Raw genomic sequence first — 26,232 nt, forward strand, 5'->3', positions numbered from 1 at the left:
ATAATATTCTGAAAGGGATTATTACTACAAAGAAATAATAAATCAAGAAAATTGAAATAATTTTTACCATGTAAGTTCAAGAACATTTACTGAGTGCCAACTAATCCAAATCCTGGAAAATGAAAAAATAACCAATATTGGTGGAACACTTAATCAATGAATCAAGAGGATTTAATCATATACATGCATAATACAATCAGTTCTATAAAATCTTGTGACTTAGGTTTCATTATTTTGCTCAGGTTACAGGCAATGTACCAGAAATAAAAATGAAGTAAACTCCCAGGTTACAGAATTCACAGGTGGGATGACCTAGCTTCTTTCAACATACTAATGATGACCACATTCATATACTCAACTTGATTTCTACGGCAATGAGCAGATTACTTACAATTTCACAAGTTGTCCTATTTGACTTCAAAGTAACATAAAATATAGTTTACCTTCCTTTTGCCAACACATCACAGATAAATTATGTTGGCCAAACCTGAACAAACTTTTTGGTCAATTCAACATAATTGTTTTCTGCCAAATTTCGAGCCTCGAATACAGTATTATCATTCTATTCTCAGTAAAACATAAATAGAGATGATGGGGGCAGTGGTGGAAAAAAAGAGTGATGGTACACCTATTTTGAATTGAAAGCCTAAAGCAATTGTTAGATAAATGTGGATGATACTAACTGGTAACAAATTGGGGTAGTAGACTCTGTTCCTTAGGGAAGGAATTTGTTGGTTTATTTCATTTGTACTTGTATCTGAAATAGCTCCTAGCACATAGTAAGAATTCAGTAAATATTTTTGAATGAACAAATGTAGTAAGAGTTTAGTTGTTCAGTCAAATGGACCTGGAAGCCTGTCTCCTAATTTGTTAAAATGAGAAAGTGAGTTCATGAGAAAGTGAGTTCATGTAAAAATGTTACAGTATTTTATTGAAAATGCTTAGCCTGGGTCTGGGCACCTATAAACATTTAGTGTGTTAGCTATAAATTATGCTAATAAATACATGAGACAATTTTCCAGAATTAAAATTTGATAGTCTTTTAAAAATCAGAGATTTTTTAAGTGATTGGCTTTCAGATAAGCAATTTTTATTTTGTGGAAAAAAGATATAACCATTTTCCTATTTGACCATTGGATGTTGACCACTTCTATATTAAAATCTTCTCTTTTTCATTTATAATAATGACTTGAGTACTGTAGTCTTAAGTTTTCCTGGTGAAATGTATCTTCTAGAGATTGGGAGATGAAATATGTCTTGACCAATTCAATCAATCAAGCACAGTCCCATTAGTCACTTCTGAATCAATCTGTGACAGGTATGATTTTTCTCAGCTGGTTGAAAGATTCATGCTCCATGAATCCTAGGAAAGGCCTCTCTATCAAGACAAAAAAGAAGAATATTGATGGCTTCATTTAAAATTACTAACCTCTACTTATGTGTTAGTGTAAACAAAGCACCACTAATTAGATATTTCATCTTCTTTAGAGATATTTCTTCAATGGTATGTATTTTAGACTCCTTAAAAAGACATAATTTTTAGTTTTTATGTTTTCTTCAGAAAGATTTTCTTCCTTCTGTAATTTATGGTAATAAAGAAGTGCTCTTTTTGCCCTTTATGTAAAATTTTCACTGAAAATTCTCCTTCCCAATTTCAACCCACTTCAAAAACTAATTGGGAAAGGTGGTAGTAATGAGATTTGAATTGAGAGCTTTAAGGGTGGCAAAAGCAATTCACTAATGAAGACTTTATTACTTGCCCCAGAGGAAGCTGATGATCTGTTTTTCTAAATAAAAAAAAAAAAAAACAAAACTCAAGAGCTTTTTAGACACTTGCCTGTTAAGAAGTCAGCTCTATTAGAAAGATTTCTAACTCCAGGCTAACTTGTGAGTTACTCTGATAGAATATTACAAAATTTACCAAAAAAAAAAAATCAATTTTCCCCATGTTAATATGGCTTAGCTTATATCTTCTTTGCTATTCTAAAGTATCCTAGTTTTATTAATTAATTGAGCCTATCCTCAATCTCTTTCTGACCCAAAACATCTTAAGAAAGGAAAATGAGACTATTTATGTGGGTATAGTCAAAATGAAATAATATTAACTACTGTCTCTTCTGGGCTTCCCTGGTGGCTCAGAGGTTAAAGCATCTGCCTGCAATGCAGGAGACCTGGGTTCGATCCCTGGGTTGGGAAGATCCCCTGGAGAAGGAAATGGTAACCCACTCCAGTATTCTTGCCTGGAGAATCCCATGGATGGAGGAGCCTGGTAGGCTACAGTCCACAGATCGCAAAGAGTCAGACATGACTGAGTGACTTCACTTTCTTTCTTTCTTTCACTGTCTTTTCTAGTCTCACATCCCTGGTTTCGGAATATAATATTCTAGAGCTCTGGAACTGAAATTGATACGACCAATAACTAACATGGCAAAAGTAATGGTTCCTTTGAGGCCTTGCCTGCCAACTTCAAACAGCCCTGTCCAAATTCAGACATTTTACTATGTTCTTCTCACAAACCCTCCACCCCTAAACCGTGCCCTAATCAAAGCCTTAATCTTTAAACTAAGGATTGAATCTCACTGACCTTACATCATAATGGGGGCTCATTTCTTACTGTCTTATTTTTTCCCCTAAGACCCACTTAAAGTATCAGGATGTAATGAAAGGGTGTTTAGGGTAATATAGTTTCAGTTTAGTTCAGTTCCGTCACTCAGTCATGTCCGACTCTTTGTGACCCCATGGACCACAGCACGCCAGGCCTCCCTGTCCATCACCAATTCACAGAGCTTACTCCAACTCATGTTTATCAAATTGGTGATGCCATCCAACCATCTCATCCTCTGTTGCCCCCTTCTCCTCCTGCCTTCAATCACTCCCAGCATCAGGGTCTTTTCCAGTGAGTCAGTTCTTCTCATCAGGTGGCCAAAGTATTGGAGTTTCAGCTTCAGCATCAGTCCTTCCAATGAACATTCAGGACTGATTTCCTTTAGGAAGGACTGGTTGGATCTCCTTGCAGTCCAAGGGACTCTCAAGAGTCTTCTCCAACACCACAGTTCAAAAGCATCAATTCTTCGACGCTCAGCTTTCTTTATAGTCCAACTCTCACATCCGTACATGACTACTGAAAAAACCATAGCTTTGACCAGATGGACCCTTGTTGGCAAAGTAATATAGTTCAGTAAATAATGATTAAAACATGCTTATGCCAGGTGGTGTTAATCAATCTAAATTGCTCTCCAGTGCATTTTATATTCCAGGCCCAAACTACACAACAGTCACACCTAAACATAGTTTAATTTTTTTCTTTTCTTAGATGAAATAATCACATTAATAAGAAATCCCTTTCACAGACTTTCACATGTTTTTTCGTGTATCCCAAAGCAAGGTGATCACAATCCATTTTAAAAAATATCCTAGGTAGAGACAAAAATGGAAGATTTCTGTTTTGATAATATGTTTTATTGCAGGGTCACAGAGTTAAAGAACTCCATTTTTTGTAACCCCTTCCCAAATATTTTAGCAGCATCTTCAGTGGGTCATCAGTGGGAATGTGTTTAGTGTGTGTATTACTCAAGAGAGCAACCCTCCACTGAAATAGAATTTAATGATCCCTTGTTCATTAAACACAATTATTGTGGACTATGTGTGAGATCATAAATAAGTGTAAAGGACACTAAGGTGAGAGTTTCAGTCCTTGTCTAGTGAATCTCATAGTTTATTTGGGAAAGACAAATGAGTAAATAATTACTAAGTATTACAAATAATGAGATCTGGGTTCAATCCCTGGGTAGGGAAGATCCCCTAAAGGAGAGCATGGCAACACACTCCAGTATTCTTGCCTGGAGCATCCTATAGACAGAGGAGCCTGGAAGGCTACAGTCCATGGGGTCACAGAGTCGGACATGAGTGAAGCGACAGCACACATAGCATAAACAAGTATTGCAAATAATTACAGTGCACAGGAATGATGGTTTACCCTGTGTATGTAGAGTACAGACTAGGAGCATTAACCCACCCTGAAAAGAGGTCAAGAAAGGTTTTGTGAGGGAGACAAGAGCTGAGCTGTCTTAATAAATGAGCATGGTATGGTGAAAGGTGGCAAGAAGCTGGGAAGGACATCAGATGAAAATAAAACCGGAAGATGAAAAGGATATATCTGAGGCTATAACAGAGGCACAAACTGAGGAGGAAATAAACAAGTGGAAGTATATTCAAGATATGTTTAGTGAATGGAAGGAACAGGACTCTGAACAACTGAATAGGGATGGCAGAGCATGGAGAAGAGTACTGGGTGACTTCTATCTTCCTGGTTGGAATTGTTGGTGGAATGTAGTACCATTTGGCAATTTGATCTCTGGTTCCTCGGCCTTTTCTAAAACCAGCTTGAACATCTGGAAGTTCTCCGTTCATGTATTGCTGAAGCCTGGCTTGGAGAATTTTGAGCATTACTTTACTAGCATGTGAGATGAGTGCAATCATGTGGTAGTTTGAGCATTCTTTGGGATTGCCTTTCTTTGGGATTGGAATGAAAACTGACCTTTTCCAGTCCTGTGGCCACTGCTGAGTTTTCCAAATTTGCTGGCATATTGAGTGCAGCACTTTCACAGCATCATCTTTCAGGATTTGAAATAGCTCAACTGGAATTCCATCACATCCACTAGCTTTGTTCATAGTGATGCTTTCTAAGGCCCCCTTGACTTCACATTCCAGGATGTCTGGCTCTAGGTCAGTGATCACACCATTGTGATTATCTGGGTCATGAAGATCTTTGTTGTACAGTTCTTCCATGTATTCTTGCCACCTCTTCTTAATATCTTCTGCTTCTGTTAGGTCCATACAATTTCAGTCCTTTATCGAACCCATCTTTGCCTGAAATGTTCCCTTAATAACTCTAATTTTCTTGAAGAGATCTCTAGTCATTCCCATTCTGTTGTTTTCCTCTATTTCTTTGCATTGATCGCTGAGGAAGGCTTTCTTATCTCTCCTGGCTATTCTTTGGAACTCTCCATTCAAATGGGAATATCTTTCCTTTTCTCCTTTGCTTTTCACTTCTCTTCTTTTCACAGCTATTTGTAAGGCCTCCTCAGACAACGATTTTGCCTTTTTGCATTTCTTTTCCATGGGGATGGTCTTGATCCCTGTTTCCTGTACAATGTCACGAACCTCCGTCCATAGTTCATCAGGCTCTCTGTCTATCAGATCTAGTCCCTTAAATCTATTTCCTACTTCCACTGTATAGTCATAAGGGATTTGATTTAGGTCATACCTGAATGGTCTAGTGGTTTTCCCTACATTCTTCAGTTTAACTCTAAATTTGGCAATAAGGAGTTCATGATCTGAGCCACAGTCAGCTCCAGGTCTTGTTTTTGCTGACTGTATAGAGCTTCTCCATCTTTGGCTGCACAGAATATAATCAGTCCTGATTTCGGTGTTGACCATCTGGTGATGTCCATGTGTAGAGTCTTCTCTTGTGTTGTTGGAAGAGAGTGTTTGCTATGACCAGTGTGTTCTCTTGGCAAAACTCTATTAGCCTTTTCCCTGCTTCATTCCGTACTCCAAGGCCAAATTTGCCTGTTACTCCAGGTATTTCTTGACTTCCTACTTTTGCATTCCAGTCCGCTATAATGAAAAGGACATCTTTTTTGGGTGTTAGTTCTAAAAGGTCTTGTAGGTCTTCATAAAAACGTTCAACTTCAGCTTCTTCAGTGTTACTGGTTGGGGCATAAGCTTGGATTAATGTGATATTGAATGGTTTGCCTTTGAAACAAACAGAGATCATTCTGTCGTTTTTGAGATTTCATCCAAGTACTGCATTTCAGACTCTGTTGTTGACCTTGATGGCTACTCCATTTCTTCTAAGGGATTCCTACCCACAGTAGTAGATATAATGGTCATCTGAGTTAAATTCACCCATTCCAGTCCATTTTAGTTCGCTGATTCCTAGAATGTTGACATTCACTCTTGCCATCTCCTGTTGGACCACTTCCAATTTGCCTTGATTCGTGGACATAACATTCCAGGTTCCTATGCAATATTGCTCTTTACAGCATCAGACCTTGTTTCTATCACCAGTCCCATCCACAACTGGGTGTTGTTTTTGCTTTGGCTCCATCCCTTCATTCTTTCTGGAGTTATTTCTCCTCTGATCTCCAGTAGCATATTGGGCACCTACCGACCTGGAGAGTTCCTCTTTCAGTATCCTATCATTCTGCCTTCTCATACTGTTCATGGGGTTCTCAGGGCAAGAATACTGAAGTGGTTTGCCATTCCCTTCTCCAGTGGATCACATTCTGTCAATATCTGCTGGATCATCAAAAAAGCAAGAGAGTTCCAGAAAAACATCTATTTCTGCTTTATTGACTATGTAAAAGTCTTCGACTGTGTGGATCACAATAAACTGTGGAAAATTCTGAAAGAGATGGGAATACCAGACCACCTGACCTGCCTCTTGAGACACCTGTATGCAGGTCAGGAAGCAACAGTTAGAACTGGACATGGAACAACAGACTGGTTACAAATAGGAAAAGGAGTACATCAGGCTGTATATTGTCACCCTGCTTATTTTACTTCTATGCAGAGTACATCATGAGAAACACTGGGCTGGAAGAAGCACAAGCTGGAATCAAGATTGCAGGGAGAAATATTAATAACCTCAGATATGCAGATGACACCACCCTTATGGCAGAGAGTGAAGAGGAACTAAAAATCCTCTTGATGAAAGTGAAAGAGGAGAGTGAAAAAGTTGGCTTAAAGCTTAACATTCAGAAAACTAAGACCATGGCATCTGGTCCCATCACCTCATGGGAAATAGATGGGGAGACAGTGGAAACAGTGTCAAACTTCATTTTGGGGGGCTCCAAAATCACTGTGGATGGTGACTGACCCATGAAATTAAAAGACACTTACTCCTTGGAAGGAAAGTTATGACCAACCTAGACAGCATGTTAAAAAGCAGAGACATTACTTTGCCAACAAAGGTCCATCTGGTCAAGGCTATGGTTTTTCCAGTGGTCATGTATGGATGTGAGAGTGGACTGTGAAGAAAGCTGAGCACCAAAAAATTGATGCTTTTGAACTGTGGTGTTGGAGAAGACTCTTGAGAGTCCCTTGGACTGCAAGGAGATCCAACCAGTCCATCCTGAAGGAGATCAGTCCTGAGTGTTCATTGGAAGGACTGATGCTGAAGCTGAAACTCCAGTACTTTAGCCACCTCATGCGAAGAGTTAACTCATTGGAAAAGACCCTGATGCTGGGAGGGAATGGGGGCAGGAGGAGAAGGGGATGACAGAGGATGAGATGGCTGGATGGCATCACCGACTCAATGGGCATGAGTTTGAGTAAACTCCTGGAGTTTGTGATGGACAGGGAGGCCTGGCGTGCTGCGATTCATGGGGTCGCAGAGTCAGACACGACTGAGCAACTGAACTGAACTGAACTGAACTGAAAACTGTGGTACCATTTACAAAGATAAGGAACTTGGTTACAGGAGAGAATAATAGATCATGGTTCATTTTTTAAGTTAAGTTTGAATTTCCTGTTGATATATACATTTTTCTTTAGAAAGTTAGCTAGGTGGCTCAGTAGTGGAATAAGTTCATTTATCTCTTTATATTTTTCTCCAACCTGGAAGGATAGGTGTCATATCTAGAACTGATACAATTTTCTATGCCCTTTGAATGAGATGAACCTAGCATGGCATTTCAACCAAATCTAATTTCTATGACTTTCACCAGAATTAAACACTTTTGTAATAATTCTGTTTCAATTAATAGATAAGTTCTATAGGCTAAGTATTCTTGGGAGACTGAAGTGCTTCAGTTCAGTTCAGTTCATTCACTCAGTTGTGTCTGACTCTTTGTGACCCCATGAATCGCAGCACGCCAGGCCTCCCTGTCCATCACAAACTCCAGGAGTTTACTCAAACTCATGCCCATCGAGTCGGTGATGCCATCCAGCCATCTCATCCTCTGTCGTCCCCTTCTCTTCCTGCCCCCATTCCCTCCCAGCATCAGGGTCTTTTCCAGTGAGTCAACTCTTCACATGAGGTGGCCAAAGTACTGGAGTTTCAGCTTCAGCATCAGTCCTTCCAATGAACACTTAGGACTGACCTCCTTTAGGATGGACTGGTTGGATCTCCTTGCAGTCCAAGGGACTCTCAAGAGTCTTCTCCAACACCACAGTTCAAAAGCATCAATTTTTTGGTGCTCAGCTTTCTTCACAGTCCACTCTCACATCCATACATGACCACTGGAAAAACCATAGCCTTGACCAGATGGACCTTTGTTGGCAAAGTAAGTCTCTGTTTTTTAACATGCTGTCTAGGTTGGTCATAACTTTCCTTCCAAGGAGTAAGTGTATTTTAATTTCATGGCTGCAGTCACAATCTGCAATGATTTTGGAGCCCCCAAAAATAAAGTCTGACACTGTTTCCACCTTAACATGTACTAAATGCTGGATCAACACTTGCTGAATGAATGATTGAATAGTTGAATAATTATGGTGTGATATTTATGGTGTGATATCATTGCTATATTAAGTTCTACATTAAAAAAAGACTTCAAAGTGATTCTATTACTTCTCTTGACTTTCTTTATATTGCTTTTCCCTTAACTTCCTCTAATCTCTCATACCTGGTCTTGGTGCAAACGAAACATTTGCTGCTCAATAGTTTCACCAACATCACTTTAATCTCTTTTGAACATTAAGAAGTAGGACTCAATGGGTCCCTCACCACACATTTGAGGCAAAATATAAACTGTTTAGGAGGCATTGTGAGAACAGAATTGTCAGAGATAGGATGCTTGAATAACTGAAAAGATTCCATAGAAATTTATTGTTAGTACAGCTTCAAGAAATTTAACAAATTAATTGGTGCCTAGAAGACTTAGAACAATGCAAAGCCAATGAAGCTGGGGAAAAAAAGTGTTTCTGTATATAAATTTCTCTGAATTCATGTATCCATAAAAGTACATAACCACAGTAGACCTTAAAGAACTTTCCAACACTGTATCAATATACTACTTTTAAATTTAAGGGATGCCATGAACAATATTTTACTTCTTGTCTTCCATAATGCATTTCTCTCTATTATGAAATAAAATTATTCTGGAAATTTAGTTTCAAGTGTTAAAGGCAATTCTTGCTTACCAAATGGTTTCTAGAGAACTAAAAGCTTTTTTTAAAAGCCTTAATTGTATTTTGTTTTCCTGATTTCTGGCACTACATAAATAATGCTAACTCTCTGTTTTCATTAAATCTCTAAAAATATATTTGTGAACATTAAATAAATAATACTGTATTTTTGTTTCAACCAAGTAACGATACATAGTACATTTGATAAGTTGGTTGCCTCTGTAGGAAAAAGTTCATATACAAATCAGAGAAGATTTCCTTTTAGGGTTTTGCAGTGTATTTTATATATTTAACATTTGTACTTTTCCATTTTAATTTTGATAATTAGAAGTTTAAAAATTTATTGAAACATGTAGCCAAATAGTGACTTCTAGTAAAATGTAATAGGATCTTTGAACCAATTCAGGCATACATAAAAGTCCTTATGACATTTCCTTGCCTCCTCCAAATGGCTTGTTTATTCAATATATATAGCATAAAGTTTAGATATTAATCTCCAAGTCAATTTAAAAGGCAAAGTGCCTATTAAGTAGTTCTTTGGGGCTAAGATATATATCTACAACAGAACCATTTTCTGCTCTGTACTAAATAGCTGTGTAAGAGATATATCTGAAACAAAATCACTGGTCTTAAAAGCAAGGTTTGTTAATCTGCCTTATACTTACAAATGTGCTTCCACAGCAGCACAGATCTATCAGGATCTATCAGGAATTGAGTAAACAGACTTACTAAAGAGCAATAAACCTAAGAGGAGTTACTGCTGCAACGCTTCAGGTTGACCGTCTAAACTATGTCACCTAGTAAAAGTGATCTACTATTTAGATTTAAATTAATATTTAATGTAAATATATTATTTAAAACCTGGATGGTATCTTAGAAATCATCTAATCTAGCTTTCTATGTTTATTTTCTTTTTGGAAAAGGAGAACCAAGCAAATTAAATGGCCATGTCAAGGTTCCACAGTAAATGAGTGTCTGAATGAGAATTAGACCCAACACTTAAGATATCTTATCACTGCCTGTTCCAGTGTCCTACAAAATATATAGTTTCTGATTGTACTAGGTCAAAATTTTATTAATTTTGTCAGATGTTACTTTCAAATTTCCTTTATGTATAGATATAGATAGGCTATTTTTTCTTTTATGTATATAATTTTAAAATGCTGTGATTTTTATCACTCATGTGTCTAATATTTTAGAATATGTTGGCTCTTTTTTGTTTCCTTTTACTTTATTCTTTTTTATTTGTTGAAATATAACCAATTATTCTTTTAAATATATGCATTGTAAGGGTAGAAATAGGAAATACTGCACTGATATGTTTTTAATACAATTCAGTTTATTTAGATAATATAGAAAATATAAAAGCTACAATAGAAACAGAAAAAACTAAAATCTCCATAGTGAGCAGATATATTTATGTCTGTATATACTTATCATATTGCTGCTTACTATTTGAAATGTATTCTGTGAATGTGGAGTCAATTACTACTTCCATGAGAACATCAAAGTTACAATGATTTGGCTTTCTTTGTAAAAATAAAATATTCTTGTTTTATACGAGTTTGATTTCACATCACACTTTCCAGATCTCAATCACAAACATTGGGAATATTGCTGTCATCTGCATTGAAAAGTTGACACATTATAATCAACATAAGCATGTTCTTTTTTAGCTTATCTGTTTGTCTCAGTCGATGGAAGGCTTTCTCTGATTTTAATTAAACTATGTTTGCTGAAATATAACATATACCATTAGATGGAATTCAGAATTGTAAAAAAAAAAAACAAAAAGTAGCCCCAGTTTTCTTGTTAAAGGGATGATATTAACAAATGTAGTCATGGTTATCAAACAATGGTTCTCAAACTTCAACATGTGTCAGATATACCTAATGGGCTCGCCTACCCCTAGAGCTTATGATTCTGAAGGTCAGGGATGGGACTAAGAATTTACATTTTTAAATTCCCAGGTGGTGTTGCTGTTTGAAAACCGCTGCCTTAACAGAATTCTCCTCCAAAAATCATTCTACATTTGTCCTTATGTTTATTGCATCCTAAATATGGACCTCAGGAAATATATAGGCTTAGACCATGTATAAACAGACATTTACATGCATTTTATTCATTCATATATCTGCAAGTGTGTTTGCCTGTGAAGTATCATCAGACTTTAAATTGGTATTATATACTGTTATAGCTGAGTGTATAAGATCAAGAAAGCAGGAAGGTAAAAGAGCTAAAGGATATTTAGGACTGACATTAGCAAGGTGGTGATACAGGAATTTCTAATGTTCATTTCCTCTCAAGAAACTTCAAATCTAACAACTATCTGTGAGTGAAAATAACTTCACAAGAGCCAAGGATTCTGGGTGAGGAGTTAAAACACCTGAGTGAAGCAAAGAAATAAGTAAAGATACATTGAGGAGTATGGGAAAAATAGATCCACCTTCCCTGCACTCCCCTTCCCCAAGCCTGGGCAGCCCATCCTCATAAGAGGAGAGTGTGATGAGTGGCCAGTCTCACCACAGACCCCAGAACTGGTTTGAATAATCATTAGGATTTAGGCAGATGAAGAAGGAAGATGAATGTTCTAGACAGTAGATTGTGCTTAACAATGATCTTGATATCCTAAACATAATGTTGGCACATAAAGGGTAAAAGTTGTGCAACCATATCAGATAATGCTTTCTGAGGAAGAGATAGCTGAACCCTAGTAAAAAAAAAAAAAAAAAAAATGGAGGAAATAAAACTCTGATAGAAAAAAATCAAGAAATGGAAATGTTTCCATAAAGTGTGAGATATTCCCTTTATAAAATGTAAATTGGATGATTCAGTATCAAGATGTCAGTTCTTCCCAACTTGATCTATAGATTCAGTGCAGTTTCCATTAAAATCTTGGCAGGTTATTTTGTGCATGTTGACTAAGTAATTTTAAAGTTTACATAAAGTGAAAGTGAAGTCGCTCAGACGCGTTCAACCCTGCGACCCCATGGACTGTTGCTTACCAGGCTTCTCTGTCCATGGGATTTTCCAGGCAAGAGTACTGAAGTGGGTTGCGTTTACATGGATCAGAATAAAATCCAGAATCACCAAAACAAAATTGAAAAAAAATGAACAAAGCTGATGACCTGACACTACCCAACTTCAACACTTACTATAGACTGCAGTAGTAATATTTATATTTCTTTCTCTACCTTAAGTAGTTTCTTTATGTGCATATGCTAGTCAGTACTTGCTGAAGACTTGAGGGAGCCTTCCACAAATTCCCGACTTTATCTCTTTTCTATCTCTTTCTAGTATCTTTAGCTTCCTACTTTACATTATTCTGGTGCTTCCCTAGTAGCTCAGACAGCAAAGAAACTGCCTGTAACACAGGAGACCTGGGTCAGGAAGATCCCCTGGAGAAGGGCACGGCTACCCACGCTAGTATTCTTGCTTGGACAGTTCTGTGGGCAAAGACCATGGTGGGCTACAGTCCAAGGGGTCACAAAGAGTCAGACATGACGCAGCAACTAACACTTTACATTATTCTGACCACTGATCTCTCATTGTTTTTGTTTCTCAAGATTCCTAGCTAGATGTCACCAAATCCGCTCCATGACTGTACTAACTGGCTGCAACTCTGTCACAGCATTAAGCTGGGATAATCATAGAGCACACCTCACTTGTTTTTCATCACCTAAGAGTCACTGCCCTCTATTGTCTGTTGTCCAACCTTATATGATTTTCTTCTGTTTCATATGGTTTCAAGTATGAAAATAAATCAAGTCCCTTTAGTTTATCTTAGCTAGAAGGGAAAGTCACTAGGACACTTTTGAGAGTGAAGAGAACGGTATAATGTTTATCTTATAGTAGAAAGTGTTATGTTCCTCCTTCCCAGAAGACAAGTGAACAGAAATTTAGAAAGAAGAAAGTGATCCACATAATTACATATGTTCATTGATATTGGAAACTAAGGAGAATTGGTGACCACAGATGTCTAATAAATATAACATTGGAAATAGATGCTAGATGATAGTGAATTAATAATTAAATTGGAGTCAACAAATGGAAAAAGCAAGTAAAGATGACATCCTTTGGAAGTTTAGTTGAGCAGTGATTGAAAGGTATTGAGCTATTTATACGGGAATTCAGAATCAAAGATGCTTTGCTTGCTGTTAAAATCTTTGTTGAGACAAGAGAGAAAGTTAAAATTGACTATGGATAGGACAGAGGTTGGCAAACAACGTCCTGCAGACTGGCTACCAGCTTGTATAAGTAGTTTTATTGGAACATAGCCAGTCTATTCATTTACATAGTGTTTGTAGCTGCTTCTGTGTTACAACAGCAGAGTTAAATAGTGGCTCCAAAAAAAATCTCCATAGCTCTCCAACAGAGATCATATGGCTCCAAAGTAAAAAAAAAAAAAATATATATATATATATATGAACTTTCACAGAAAATTTGAGAACCCTTACACTAAGAATCCAATATGCAATAAATTCATATAGTATACTTTAGATCATCAAGAATTGCATATTCAACAGCAGTCACTTCATAATATATCATACTGGAAATAATAACATATTTATAATGTTAATGGAAATGAAAACAGTAGTCTTGAATTTTTCGTTTTGGGTAATGAAAGGCTAAAAGTAATTTCTCAAAATGATATCTTCTACCTTAACATTAGATTAAACAGTTAACATTATATATAAGAGTTTGTGAAATTAGTATCTTTTGGAGGTGCCATGAAACTAAACTGCTGTAATTTTAAATGATTTTTCAATTAGTAACTTGGCTTGGACATTAAAGTACTTATCCTATAAAAATTTCAATAAATATAGTTGAGATCTACAGTGTTTGATTTTCAAACATGTAATATTCTATCATACACAATGTTGATCCAATAACAATGAAATGACTCCGTTTTTAATCATTTTTAAACTTTTTCTAGGCAAAGAAGTTAAGCCCAAGTCTCCACGTATGTTATGTGCATGCCAAATATTAAAAAATCTTAAATGCATGCTTTACTCATCCTCTGATTCTATTGTTTAGTGTTTTACATAAAGTCAAAGGTTTAACTATTTTGTGTAGATAATGTGCTGGTTATCTTGTATTTCTGAGGATTTGCTATGCTGAAATTTCCCTTCATCCCTCATTCCTTGCATGAACAAGTTAATACCTTTCATTAATTTCTCATTAAAATCCTTAGTGCACATTTCCAATGTTTTCTCAAAGTAATTCTTATTGTGGTTGATAATGAGGAAGCTTTACTTGTGTGTGTCTTAGTCTGCTGCACTAAGAAGAGGAAAATTAAATATATTGATGATTAGAAAATAATAAATAATACATAAAAGAAATATGCATGAGCATAGGAAATAACTACTTTTATACAATCATAATTACTAATGTTTACTCATTTTTAGAGCCACAAGTGAAAAAACAAGAGAAGCCAGGTATGTACATTTAATGTGTAGATTGATACTTGCACTCCATGTTTCTAACAATAGCATGTGCTGTGCCGTGCTGTGTCACTCAGTCATGTCCGACTCTTTGCAACCCCATGGACTGTAGCCCACCAGGTTCCTCTGTCCATGGAGATTCTCCAGGCAAGGATACTAGAATGTATTGCCATGCCCTCCTCCAGGGGATCTTCCCAACCTAGGGATTGAAGCCAAGTCCCCATGCGTTCAATTCTTTACCATCTGAGCTATCAGCGAAGCCCAAGAATGCTGAAGTAGGTGGCCTATCCCTTCTCCGGGGGAACTTCCAGACCCAGGAATCAAACCAGAGTCTCCTGTATTGCAGGCGGATTCTCTACCAGCTGAGCCTCCCAGAAAACCCCATGAATAGCATATCTTTTTGCAAATATTCGGAGTGCAAATATTATACTAAAATTTTATTCTTGAAAAACTTTTTAAAATAAAACAAGCATATACTACCTTTTCCTAGAAAAAGTCCTCTTTACAAAGATGAAATCACTGATAAATTTATATAGTTCAGAAGAAACAAATGACTAAAGACTATTTTTTGCTGATTGCTGTATAACACAGACATCCTGTCAGAGAAACAGCTGCTCTTACTCTTCTAATTTTGGGGGGCTCCTGAGTCAGATGAACATTTCTGAGGGCAATAGCAGGCAGCAGGCACTATTTAAAAGTGCCTGATTTTCAACAATGATTTTCAAAACAGTTAACTTTTGACTCATGTCTCCCAACCATATTAGCATTATCTTGTTGTTTAGTTACTAAGTCATATCCGACTCTGTAATCCCACGGACTGTAGCATACCAGGCTTTCTTGTCCTTCACTATCTCCTGGAGTTTGCTCAAACTCATGTCCATTGAGTCAATGATGCCATCCAACCATCTCATCCTCTCGCCCCCTTCTCCTCCTACTCTCAATCTCTCCCAGCACCAGGGACTTTTCCAATGAGTTGGCCTTTCGCATCAGGTGGCTAAAGTATTGAAGTTTCAGCTTCAGCATCAGTCATTCCAATGAGTATTCACAGTTTATTTCCTTTAGGAATGACTAGTTTGATCTCCTTGCAGTCCAAGGGACTCTCAAGAGTCTTCTCCAGCACCACAATTCAAAAGTATCAATTCTCCAGCACTCAGCCTTCTTTATGGTCCAACTCTTTCATCTGTATATGACTATTGGAAAAAAACCTAGTTTTGACATTCAGACCTTTGTTGACAAAGTGATATCTCTGCTTTTTAATATACTGTCTAGATTTGTCATAGCTTTTCTTCCAAGGAGCAAGCATCTTTTAATTTCATGGCTGCAGTCACCATCTGCAGTGATTTTGGAGCCCAAGAAAATAAAGTCCGTCACTGTTTCCATTGCTTCCCCATCTATTTGTCATGAAATGATGGGACCAGATGCCATGACCTTAGATTTTTGAATGTTGAGTTTTAAGCTGGCTTTTTCCACTCTCCTCTTTCACCTTTGTCAAGAGGCATTTTAGTTCTTCTTTGCTTTCTGCCATCAGTGTGATATTATCTGCATATCTGAGGTTATTGATATTTCTCCCAGCAATCTTGATTCCAGCTTCTGATTCATCCAGCCTGGTATTTCTCATGATGTGTCTGCATATAAGTTATATAAGCAGGGTGATGATATACAGCCTTAACATACTCCTTTCCCAGTTTTGAACCAGTCCATTGTTATGAGGTTGCTGTAATAAAATACCACAAGCTAGGTGGTTAAAAACAACAGAAATGTATTCTCTTACAGTTCTGGATGTTAAATGTTTGAAATCAAGATGTACCAGGGTATGAGGCAGTGTCTACCCACTCCAGTATTCTTGCTTGAGAAACCCCATGGACAGAGGAGCCTGATGGGCTACAGTCCATTGGGTCACAGAGAATCGGACACAATTGAGCAATTAACGCTTTCACTTTTTGTTTGTTTCTGTGGTGCTGGGGATTAGGACTGCAGAATATCCTTTAGGGTGACACAAGTCAATTTACAAAGGTCTACCCTGTGACCCCTCCAAAGTTCATGTCCTTCACATGTAGCAAAATACATTCACCCCATTTCAACATTCCCAAGAGTCCTAATAATTTTAGCATCACTTAAGTCCAAAACTTTATCCATTCAAAGCCTCATATCTCATTATCTAAATCAGTACGAGTAAAACTCAGGATATGATTCTCCTTTCATAAAATTCCTCTCCACTTGTGAAACTACAAAACTATCATCTGTTTCCAAAAAAACAAAAAAACAAAAATATGAAACTGGTTAGAATGTATATTCCCATTCCAAAGGGGAAAAATTGGAAGGAAGAAAAGGGGTCACAGGTCCCAGGTAAATCCAAAACATAGCGGGGAAGATTCCATTAGGTATCAAAGCCTGAAAATGTCCTCTTTGATTCAGCGCTGTGTTCTCTGGACCTAGGGGGAGGGGATGGTGGCCCTGGCCTCTCGGCCCACTGGGATGGCAGTCCTGCCCTCTCTACCCAAGGAAGTCCCATCATTCCAGCTGTTGCATCATGGCTTGGCCATTAGAGTTGATATTCTTTCATTTCATCCTGTTTCTGTCCACTTCTGTCCAGGCTAGCATTATTTTTGTTTGCATAAAATTTTCAAAAACATGACTCATCTTGAGTTCAGTTCCTGAAGATCCAAGTCTTTGGACAAGAGAGTCCCCCACAGATCTCCCTGGGTCACCACATCTCTTTCTGCCTTCTGCTGAGGTGGAGGATTGGATCCATGATTCTGTCCAGCCACACCCTTGGTCCTGTCTCCAGGGTGCACTGTCTAGTCAGGGTGAGCATTTTCTCAATCACCAAGTACTGGTTCCTCTTGCATAGCAGTTTACTCCTCAATTTATCTTTTCTTTCTCATTTTATTATAAGCAGTGAAGAGAATCCACGCTGTATTTTCCACACTCTACTCAGAGTTTTCTAAACTAAAGATCCGTGTCCTTCACTTACAAACCCCACCTTCTACCCAACAAACAGGAGTTAAACATATTTGTGTGTGTGTGTGTGTGTGTGTGTGTGTGTAGCATATAGTTTAAGCAAACTCCAGGAGGTGGTGAAGGACAGGGAAACCTGGCATGCAGCAGTCCATGAGGTTGCAGAATCAGACACGACTGAGAGGCTGAACCACAGCAAGCATATATTTCAGGTCATAACATTGTCTACATTTCTGAATCACAACCAGATATATTTCAAAAAATATTCTTCCCAATCCTATCATCAAGTCATTTATCTTATGTGGACACTGGGGCTATTCTCTACAATAATCTTCAGAAAACAGAAAATTGAGGTTGAAATCCATTAGCAGTAGCAACAACTTAATGACAGACAAGTATGTGGCATGATTTTCACTACTGTGTGTTTAATAGGCCAATACTGGCAGGCCAGTAGGAAACTAAGATAAGTTTTGCTAAAATTCTGCTTCTTCACATTATGGTAAATGAAATAAAATAGTGTCCGAAAATGAATTTGTGCTCTAGTTTATTTTTTTCAGATTTTAAAATTTCTGTCTTTTGTTTCCCCTTCAGAGTCACAAGTTAAAAAGGAAGCAAAACCAGGTAACAATATGTTATTCTTAAATAGATACAGAGCTAATGTTGCTGTTATTTTAGAACTAAAATGACACCAGTGGAGATTTACACAGTGTCTTCCACATCCTCACTGTTTTCCCTACCCCATTATTCCATGTGTTTTTACAACACTGGATTAGGTGAGAATGGAGATATTCCATAGGCAAAATATCTGGAATATGGCTTTAAATGAATGTCAGCAGAGACTCCAGGTTTCAAGAGACATTTCTTAGAGTTCTTCAAACTCTAGTGTTAGTCATATTTAATTTGTGAGTTTATTTCTGATAACACACCAGAGTCACAAAATCATAGACTACTGGGACTTGAAAGAAAAGAGAACAAGAATTTATCAAGCATCTGCTATGAGCTAAGGAATAGTGTAAGATTCAATTTTCATCATTTCACTGTGAGAGGCATGTACCATAACAGTTATTACCCATATTTAGTATCTGTGGAAACAGTTCAATAGACAAAATTTTCAAGTTAATAAATGTTGAAGCTAGAATTGTGCCCATTTTTGATCTACTCAAAACCCTGGGTAATCTCACTAAGAGACTAACAATGATTTTATTAAGAGGCAACATTGACCTAAATCGGAACGATCTTTCCAAATTTACATTGCTATTTAATGTGTGTAAGGCCTAGCTCTGGTACCAACTAGCTACTCACCTGAGGCAAGTTTAAAAAAAACCCTCAGGCTCTATGGATGCTATTTCTTCATTATAAAAAATTATGTAGCAGGATTCTTAAATAACAACAAACTCAAAAATCCAAGTCTAGATGTATATATACAATACTATATTATTCCTTTAATTCTCACTAGAGCTTACTTGACAGCTCATCATTAACTGGAGTCTAGTTTCTCTTATAAAAAATATGTCTTTTTAATGTACCAAGGTTTAAAAGTGCCAAACTACTATCTTATGATTTATTTTCCTGAGTATATTTATTGGCTGCAGATGAGTATGTGTTACCCAATATAAACATTTTGCGTTTTGCCTCCTTTTTATTTTTTAATCAGAAGACCAATACCATTTAAAACTCTGTCTAGGTGTAGTACTATTTAGAACTTCATTTATTATTATAAATACTACAATTTTGCAGGCAAAATAAATTGATTTTTTATATTATAAATGTTTATGTTCTAGCTTCATCTGAAAAATCTCAAATACACAGTATGTATCTTTATTTTACCTTTAAAGCTAATATAGAATTTTAACAAAAAATTAAATATTTTAGTAATATATATGCAATATATGTCTCAGTATTTGTGCTTTATGATGGCCTATGTTTTGGAAATTATAGGGGCTTAAATTTAAATAAGAAATCTTGGTATATTGTTTTCATACAACCAAAACCTTAAAGTTTTTTTTATCTAAACTAGGATGACATGAAAATTGAGGAACAGTTCTTCTCCATAGACATGTTTGTTCAAATCTGTCAATTATTTTCTACTTAACAAATCACTGGACCATGTCACAGAGAAAATTCACCATATGTTAATTTATAAAGCTTCTAAATATCCAAAGGACTTCCCTGGTAGCTCAGGTGGTAAAGAATGCTTCTGCAATGCAGGAGACCCCAGTTGGATTCCTGGATCAGGAAGTTCCCCTGGAGAAAGGATAGGCTACCTACTCCAATATTCTTGGACTCCTTTTATGGCTCAGCTGGAAATGAATCCGCCTGCATGTGGGAGGCCTGGGTTCGATCTCTAGGTCAGGAAGATCCTCTGGAGAAGGGAATGGCAACCCACTCCAGTATTCTTGCCTGGAAAATTCCATGGACAGGGGACAGGGGGAATGGTGGGTGGGCTGCAGTCCATGGGGTTGCAAAGAGTACAAATGTTAGTCATGACTGAGTGACTAACACACACATCCAAAAATACTTTCTTTTTATTGTTTTCAGAACAAGACACAGTGAAACCAGCAAAGGCTATTTCTCATGGTAAACCAGGTATTTTGCAGGTGGTATTTATAGTATCAAACTGTCTCTCAGTGTTCTAATTTTAGCAGGGTGATGAGCTTAGAGTCAAATCTAAAGTTATTAGGAAAGATTCATATGTTAAGTCACTCAGCTTCTAATTTTAGTCATCTTCCCAGTGTTTTGTTTTGGTTTCTTTTTTGTGCTGAGAACTTGGCCTGCCAGATATAACTAGATAGCTCATGATCTTTTCATATCAGAAACTTAGCTTAGCTCAAAGACCATTTTTGCCAGCATTCACTTGAATGCTAAATGCCCATTCAGTTGAATGGGCTCTAAATTTTGTTTTGCTTTGTTCTGTTTGGGGTAAGACATCCCTAGAAAACTTGTAATTCAGAATGGCCCATTCAAATGTGATCATCTTCAATTCCAAAAATCTCAAGAAAAGGAAATAAAAAAGCGATTTCCTCCTGCTTCTCATTCTTCTTCCTTCTTTCCTTCATTTTTGCTTCCCTTCCTTTCTTCTTATTCCTAGCTTTATACTTTATAGAAAGTGGAGGTAGGCCGATAGGTTCTGCTCATAAAGAGAAATAGAAAAATTACCAAGACTAGTTTAATCATTAGTTTTTATTTAAGAATAGAAACTTTATTTAAATTTTAATTTAACCCAATTAAATATGAGTTTAATTTTGAGGTTGTACCAATTCCCAGTTGTTCTGTAGAACATGGTCCTTTATTCCAGGCTGAATCGTCTATCTGACATTGTGAATATGGTTAGGTCAGAATCTTTAAAAAGGCAAAAATACCTTCTCCAAACATATCTTAGGAAACTTCTGCTTATATTTTTAAGATTTTACTTTAGAAAATCTGTTTTCAGTCGATTTGAGTCGATAGAAATAAGGAAAGCAGAGCCTGATGTGGGGAGGTAAGAAAAGCAGTCTGTACTGACATAAGCAAAATTTTAGAAACAACTTTTAGGACCTTCTAATATCATGAATAATAAACCCTGTTTCTTTATTGTCCCAAATGACACCCATTTTTGAGATGAAATCCTGAGAACAGGAGAGAGTTTCATCTCTGAGTGTCTAACAAAGGCATTCCCCTCTAGCCACATCTTTTATTTCAGTGATCATGTTCATACTCTAAATTCTGTTTCCAAGTGAAACTTTCCAATTAGGATATTTCACCAATTCATTCCCACTGCTGAATACTTGCAAAGCCTGATTTTATACAGAATCTTTATTCTAATCCCTTTACTTGGATCCAAATCTCTTTAACTATGTCTACAAAAATCTACAGCACAGAAAACATCCCATAAATATACCACCTTTGCCCTTCCGCATCTTTGTGACATAAAAACTTGGGGTTTTGGGCTAGTCCTGCCTTCTCAGGGAGGTGTCTTGCTCATGAAAGATAAAAAATTGTTTCTCCCTATTCTTATTCAATAATGAAAAGAGATCATGTGTTTTATGTGTACTCCTGTATAGATAAATACAGTGAAATACAGTGAAGGCAAAGGATGAAGTGTATTCGATTAGGGGTTAGGGGACATTTGAATTAGAAAAAGTTTTGTGGCAAGAAACTTGCAAAGGACATCTGCAGCTGGACAGATTTTCTTTGTGCTCCCATCCAATTTGAATAAAAGATATCACTTGTTTAACTGAGAAAACAGCTAAGGTTGTCTCAGTATTGGTGTTATTTCAAAGAGAATACAAAATATCAAGGTTGAAATGTGTCACTGTTTTGAACTGATGCATTTAAAATGTCCACTTGTGTTAACTTTTTTCCTATCATAGATGAAAAAGTTGTCAAGCATGTAAAAGCTACCACGATAGAAAAAACAGGTAAATAAGCTGCTTCAAATTTTTCTTCTGTGTATCAGTTTTGTGTGTGTTATGTCGGTGTGCACACACACACATCTTCACTGGAGTGTGAGCACTTTGTGTCGTAAGTTCTAAGATTCTAGATTCTTGTAAATAACTGAAAGATATACTCAATAAAAATTAACAGTGGAAAACTAGAGTAACATAACTTTATTTTTTTAAAGTGTGATTGACCTCAGCTTACATATAATTTGTAAGGAAAGCTATGCATGCATCGATTATCCTGTTCTATTAGGCATTTAACCTCACTTTCAAACCACACTTTCTCCAATTTTAAAATCACAAAAATCTGGAACTGTCTGCTGTTCATGTATGAGATGGAATACTTTTCATTCATGAGAACTTCATAAAGACTATGTGTGATTATATGTTTTAATATCTGCCTTGAAAAATGATCAACAGAATATATAATATCAAATCATCCTTTAATGTGAGAGAAAAAAAATGTACACACTCTTTCATTTCTGAAGTTCTGTCCTAAAAGGATGAACAAAAGTAAGTTTTCATCTCAGCTGACATCCTGAAAGACTGAGTTGCCTCCATTTGATCCCAAAATGAAAACCCTACTACCTTGGCCATGAATAGAGTCCTATTTCTTTCTTTCCAAAGGAAAAGGACTGTGAGGTAGTTTCTTTCTTTTAACAGATAATCATGATGATCAGGGTTTAAGTATAGTTCTCAGAGGAAAATATAATAGAATTCAGGAGAGAACTAATTATTTATAGAAATTGTGAACCATTATTTCTTCAGAAAGAAATCTCATAAGGCTAGTTTCACATTACCTCATATGGCCATTGTACTGTATCCCAACCATTGCCTAAGCTCATAATTTTGGTTAACATTCATTTAATTTTCACCCTAATGTGTTAATATGACCCCTTGAGTATATCATTTAGTTATGTGGGTATTTGGAGATTATGAAGAAACTAGCCCAATGTATTTGTGTCTCAAATATATAGAGTGGTTCAAATTTTACCCAAAGGTTGGGCATCTTAGTTTTCAATAAGTAGTGTGATTAACATATTTGCTGACAGTGAAATAACAGTGTTCAGAGAAAGTGAATTAATCTTAAGGAGAACTTAAAATGAAGAAGTAACAAATACAGATGCCAAAGCGTTATTTTTTCCATAGTTTGTATTCATCATATGTCATTTGTTTTCTTTCATTCTCCACAGTCAAACCCAAACCAACAAGTAAGAGATGAAAATAAAATCTGAAAACTATTACTTGGCAATTTCAGCTTTTACAATATGCTTATTTTTTCCCAATTATTATTTTTAGTTTTGCCTAAAGCTAAAGTAGTTCTGTAGGTGATAAATTACTGTTATTGCTCTGGCTTTGATAACATCTTTGTCTTTCACTACTAACTAGTAATTCACTATAATCGTATGGAAGAAATCTATGGAAATTGTATTACTAATACTAAAAGAGTGAAACTATACAAGCTATAAATAACACTAAGAAGCTAGAATAAATGGGCAATCTTTTAAACATATGTAATGAATAACAAAAGAAAATTAAATAATATACACTTTTTGGTGCTATGAACCACATACTATTTTTGACTTGTTTGCTTTAAGCAGCATTAATTATGTTAGCTAATCTTTGGTATTATTGTTTTTCATAATTTTATGAATTATTAAACTTTTCAACTGTTTATTAAAACCATGGAATTTTCTTATGAGCATAGATTTTAAAAGATCATCCATTTCATTGCTCAGGAGTGATACATATGTTACAGGTATAGAGAATTAAAAAAGTGACCAATGTCTCAGAAAAGCATGAACATTTGCCCATTGTCACGGTAGTAAATATATCCAAAGTTGTGTCAGAATTGTGATATTGGCTCTTGAATGATATGTATTTGTGAAACAGAGGCTTAGATGAAGTTATGAGTGAATATTTGTCAAATGTTCTCTGGATCAAGTATGAAAAATGAATTGACAAGATCCAAAGATAGATTTGGTGAGGGCAGTTAAGAGGTCATATTAGTGATTCAGGAGATATAGTGAAATATATGGAGCCTCAATAGGAATGTATTTACCTCCTAGAACTTATTGCATGTATTTTGAATGCAATATAAAATATATATAGTTTATATTATTTTTACTTTAATTTATTATAGCTTTGAAGTACTATTATTATCACAGTTTTAATAACTTGAATATCGGCTTATTTTATTGTGCATGCTTATGTAACATTAACAGTTATACAATCTTAAGATCATGGAAGTTCATTCTTGACTGTTATCAATCCTTACTTTATAAATATCCAATTAAATCTTACAAAACATAGATCCCACAATTCCCCACCTACTTCACTGTTGGTGCAAGATGATGGGGAGAAAATCATATTGTTTTGGAGAATCTCCAAATTCAGCCTGAGGGAAGGAAAGGACAAGTAAACCAGAACAGCTCAGGGGTAGTAAACCTGGGGGTGATTAGTAAGAACGAGCACTTGGCAGTGATCTATTCTATTTCCACATAATCCTAACTCCATTCAAAATATCCTACTCTAAACAGCTTTATTTGAAATTCTACTTCTGATGAAAAAAAGATATCTCCTAAAATTTACTTTAATTCAAATATTTTTCAAAGGTCCGAGAAGAATATTAAGTACATGTTGTGATTCCAGTTGTCATGTGCTAGATTTAGTTGAGATTCATCTGTGAGAGTTCTAACTGAACCTAAAATGAGAGGGTAGCTCAGGAAAATGAAAATACAAAGTGTGATACTTTCTGGAATAAGGCAAGTCTAGGTTAAATTTTCAACAAGAAACGAATGACCAGCACCAAATTGTTTCTGTCCTGCCAAGAAGGGACCTGGAAGAAGTCAAAGAGGTAAAAAGGAAGCTTATAAAATGCCAAGACAAGTATCATCTGCTTTAAAATATCTCCAAAGAATGACTCAAGCTTCAGCAAAGAAAGAAAAATCCTCCTACAATTATTCTCCTTTTTGTCATTTTCTATCTTCTTCTTATACCAAGAGGGCTAGCATCTTCAAAGTATCTTACAGGATGCCCTGAGAATGAACCTGATCTTGTTTATAACATGTTTCCATGGCAATATGCTTTCTGTGTTCCAAGTTACATGCAAATGACTTTGGGAGCATGCTTCCCATACAAACTGAGGATTACCTCCAAATATATAGATAAGAAATGCACAAACAATCTACAGATTGTGAGTTAATTCTTATTTCTCTCTCTAGAAAAAGCTGAACATCAAGGAAAAGAAATTCCATCTATAAAAACAGGTGTTTTTGCCTTTTTGGTTTGCATTCTATCCCAATTCACTGTTTTTATTACCTTTGAAAATTAAAGCAAAGCATATAAGCACTTTTCATTTTCTTTCCTGGTAATGTTTAGTCTTGTGATTTTGTAATAGGATCTAGTTTATCTGACATAAGGGCTATGGTAGTGTTGATAAGTAGTTTGCTAAATATTATAACCAATATATATGGAATGCTAAGCATTCTATTATAATACAGCTGTGTTAGCATAATAGTATTTGCTTTCATGGTTCACAAGATCCTTGCAAAATATTCAGTGTTTTACTGATGCCAGTATTGATATCATTTATCATACTGGTAATGTTGATTCGGGGCTCCCCAGGTGGTGCAGTGGTAAAGAATCTGCGTGCCAGTGCAGGAGACACAAGAGACATGGGTTCGGTCCCTTGGTCGGAAAGATCCCCTGGAGTAGGAAATGGCAACCCACTCCAATATTCTTGCCTGGAGAATCACATGGACAGAGGAGCCTGGTGGGCTACAGTCCATGGGGTCACACAGAGTCAGGCACAGCTGAGCATGAGCATGAATGTTGAGTCACTGTGGTTATACTGTAAAATATCATATCTAATTGTACATATTTATTTCACTGAAAATTAATCATGGATTTCAACTTGGTATAATTTCAGCTTAATACTTTTAAAGCTGTAATTCAGTTAATTTTGAAAATATATAATACTTGGCATGTTTCAACAATTAGGCATACAGGAGGTTCACTGCAAAAATAAGTTTCCTTCCTCCCCTTTTTTTCCTGTTTTACCAGCTCTCACTTCCCAAGTATCCAATAATGTCTGATGGGTTAATGTACCCATCTAGCAATATATGTAAAAGACATATACATATAAACATGTGCTTAGTGACTCAGTCATGCCCAACTCTTTGCAATGCCATGGACTGCATCCCGCCAGGCTCCTCTGTCCATGGGGATTCTCTAGGGAAGAATACTGGAGTGGTTTACCATGCCCTTCTCCAGGGGAC

General features: G+C 36.3%; 1 protein-coding gene and 1 long non-coding RNA gene across 28 annotated transcripts in view; one reads left to right on the forward strand and one right to left on the reverse strand.

Annotated features, from left to right (window-relative positions):
- The window catches only part of TRDN (triadin), a 386,030-nt gene that overhangs the window by 328,409 nt on the left and 31,389 nt on the right, over positions 1-26,232 (forward strand). For 19 of the 27 annotated variants that reach the window (XM_070449854.1, XM_070449856.1, XM_070449855.1 and 16 more), the window contains 8 exons: positions 14,067-14,095; positions 14,541-14,570; positions 18,126-18,155; positions 19,316-19,342; positions 20,073-20,120; positions 21,884-21,931; positions 23,146-23,163; positions 25,177-25,221. In XM_070449854.1, the coding sequence (XP_070305955.1) occupies positions 14,067-14,095; positions 14,541-14,570; positions 18,126-18,155; positions 19,316-19,342; positions 20,073-20,120; positions 21,884-21,931; positions 23,146-23,163; positions 25,177-25,221 (275 nt within the window). The remainder of the gene's footprint in view (positions 1-14,066; positions 14,096-14,540; positions 14,571-18,125; positions 18,156-19,315; positions 19,343-20,072; positions 20,121-21,883; positions 21,932-23,145; positions 23,164-25,176; positions 25,222-26,232) is intronic. The other 8 variants (XM_070449861.1, XM_070449879.1, XM_070449858.1 and 5 more) reach the window with 7 other exon arrangements.
- On the reverse strand, positions 1,029-25,015 carry LOC139029688 (uncharacterized). The gene is made up of 3 exons (XR_011481885.1): positions 24,911-25,015; positions 24,287-24,350; positions 1,029-1,378 (listed from the first exon to the last, which is right to left on the reverse strand). It is a non-coding gene; the product is annotated as an uncharacterized lncRNA (long non-coding RNA).

Source organism: Odocoileus virginianus, chromosome 19 (assembly GCF_023699985.2).
Source record: "Odocoileus virginianus isolate 20LAN1187 ecotype Illinois chromosome 19, Ovbor_1.2, whole genome shotgun sequence".
Taxonomy (NCBI): Eukaryota; Metazoa; Chordata; class Mammalia; order Artiodactyla; family Cervidae; genus Odocoileus; species Odocoileus virginianus.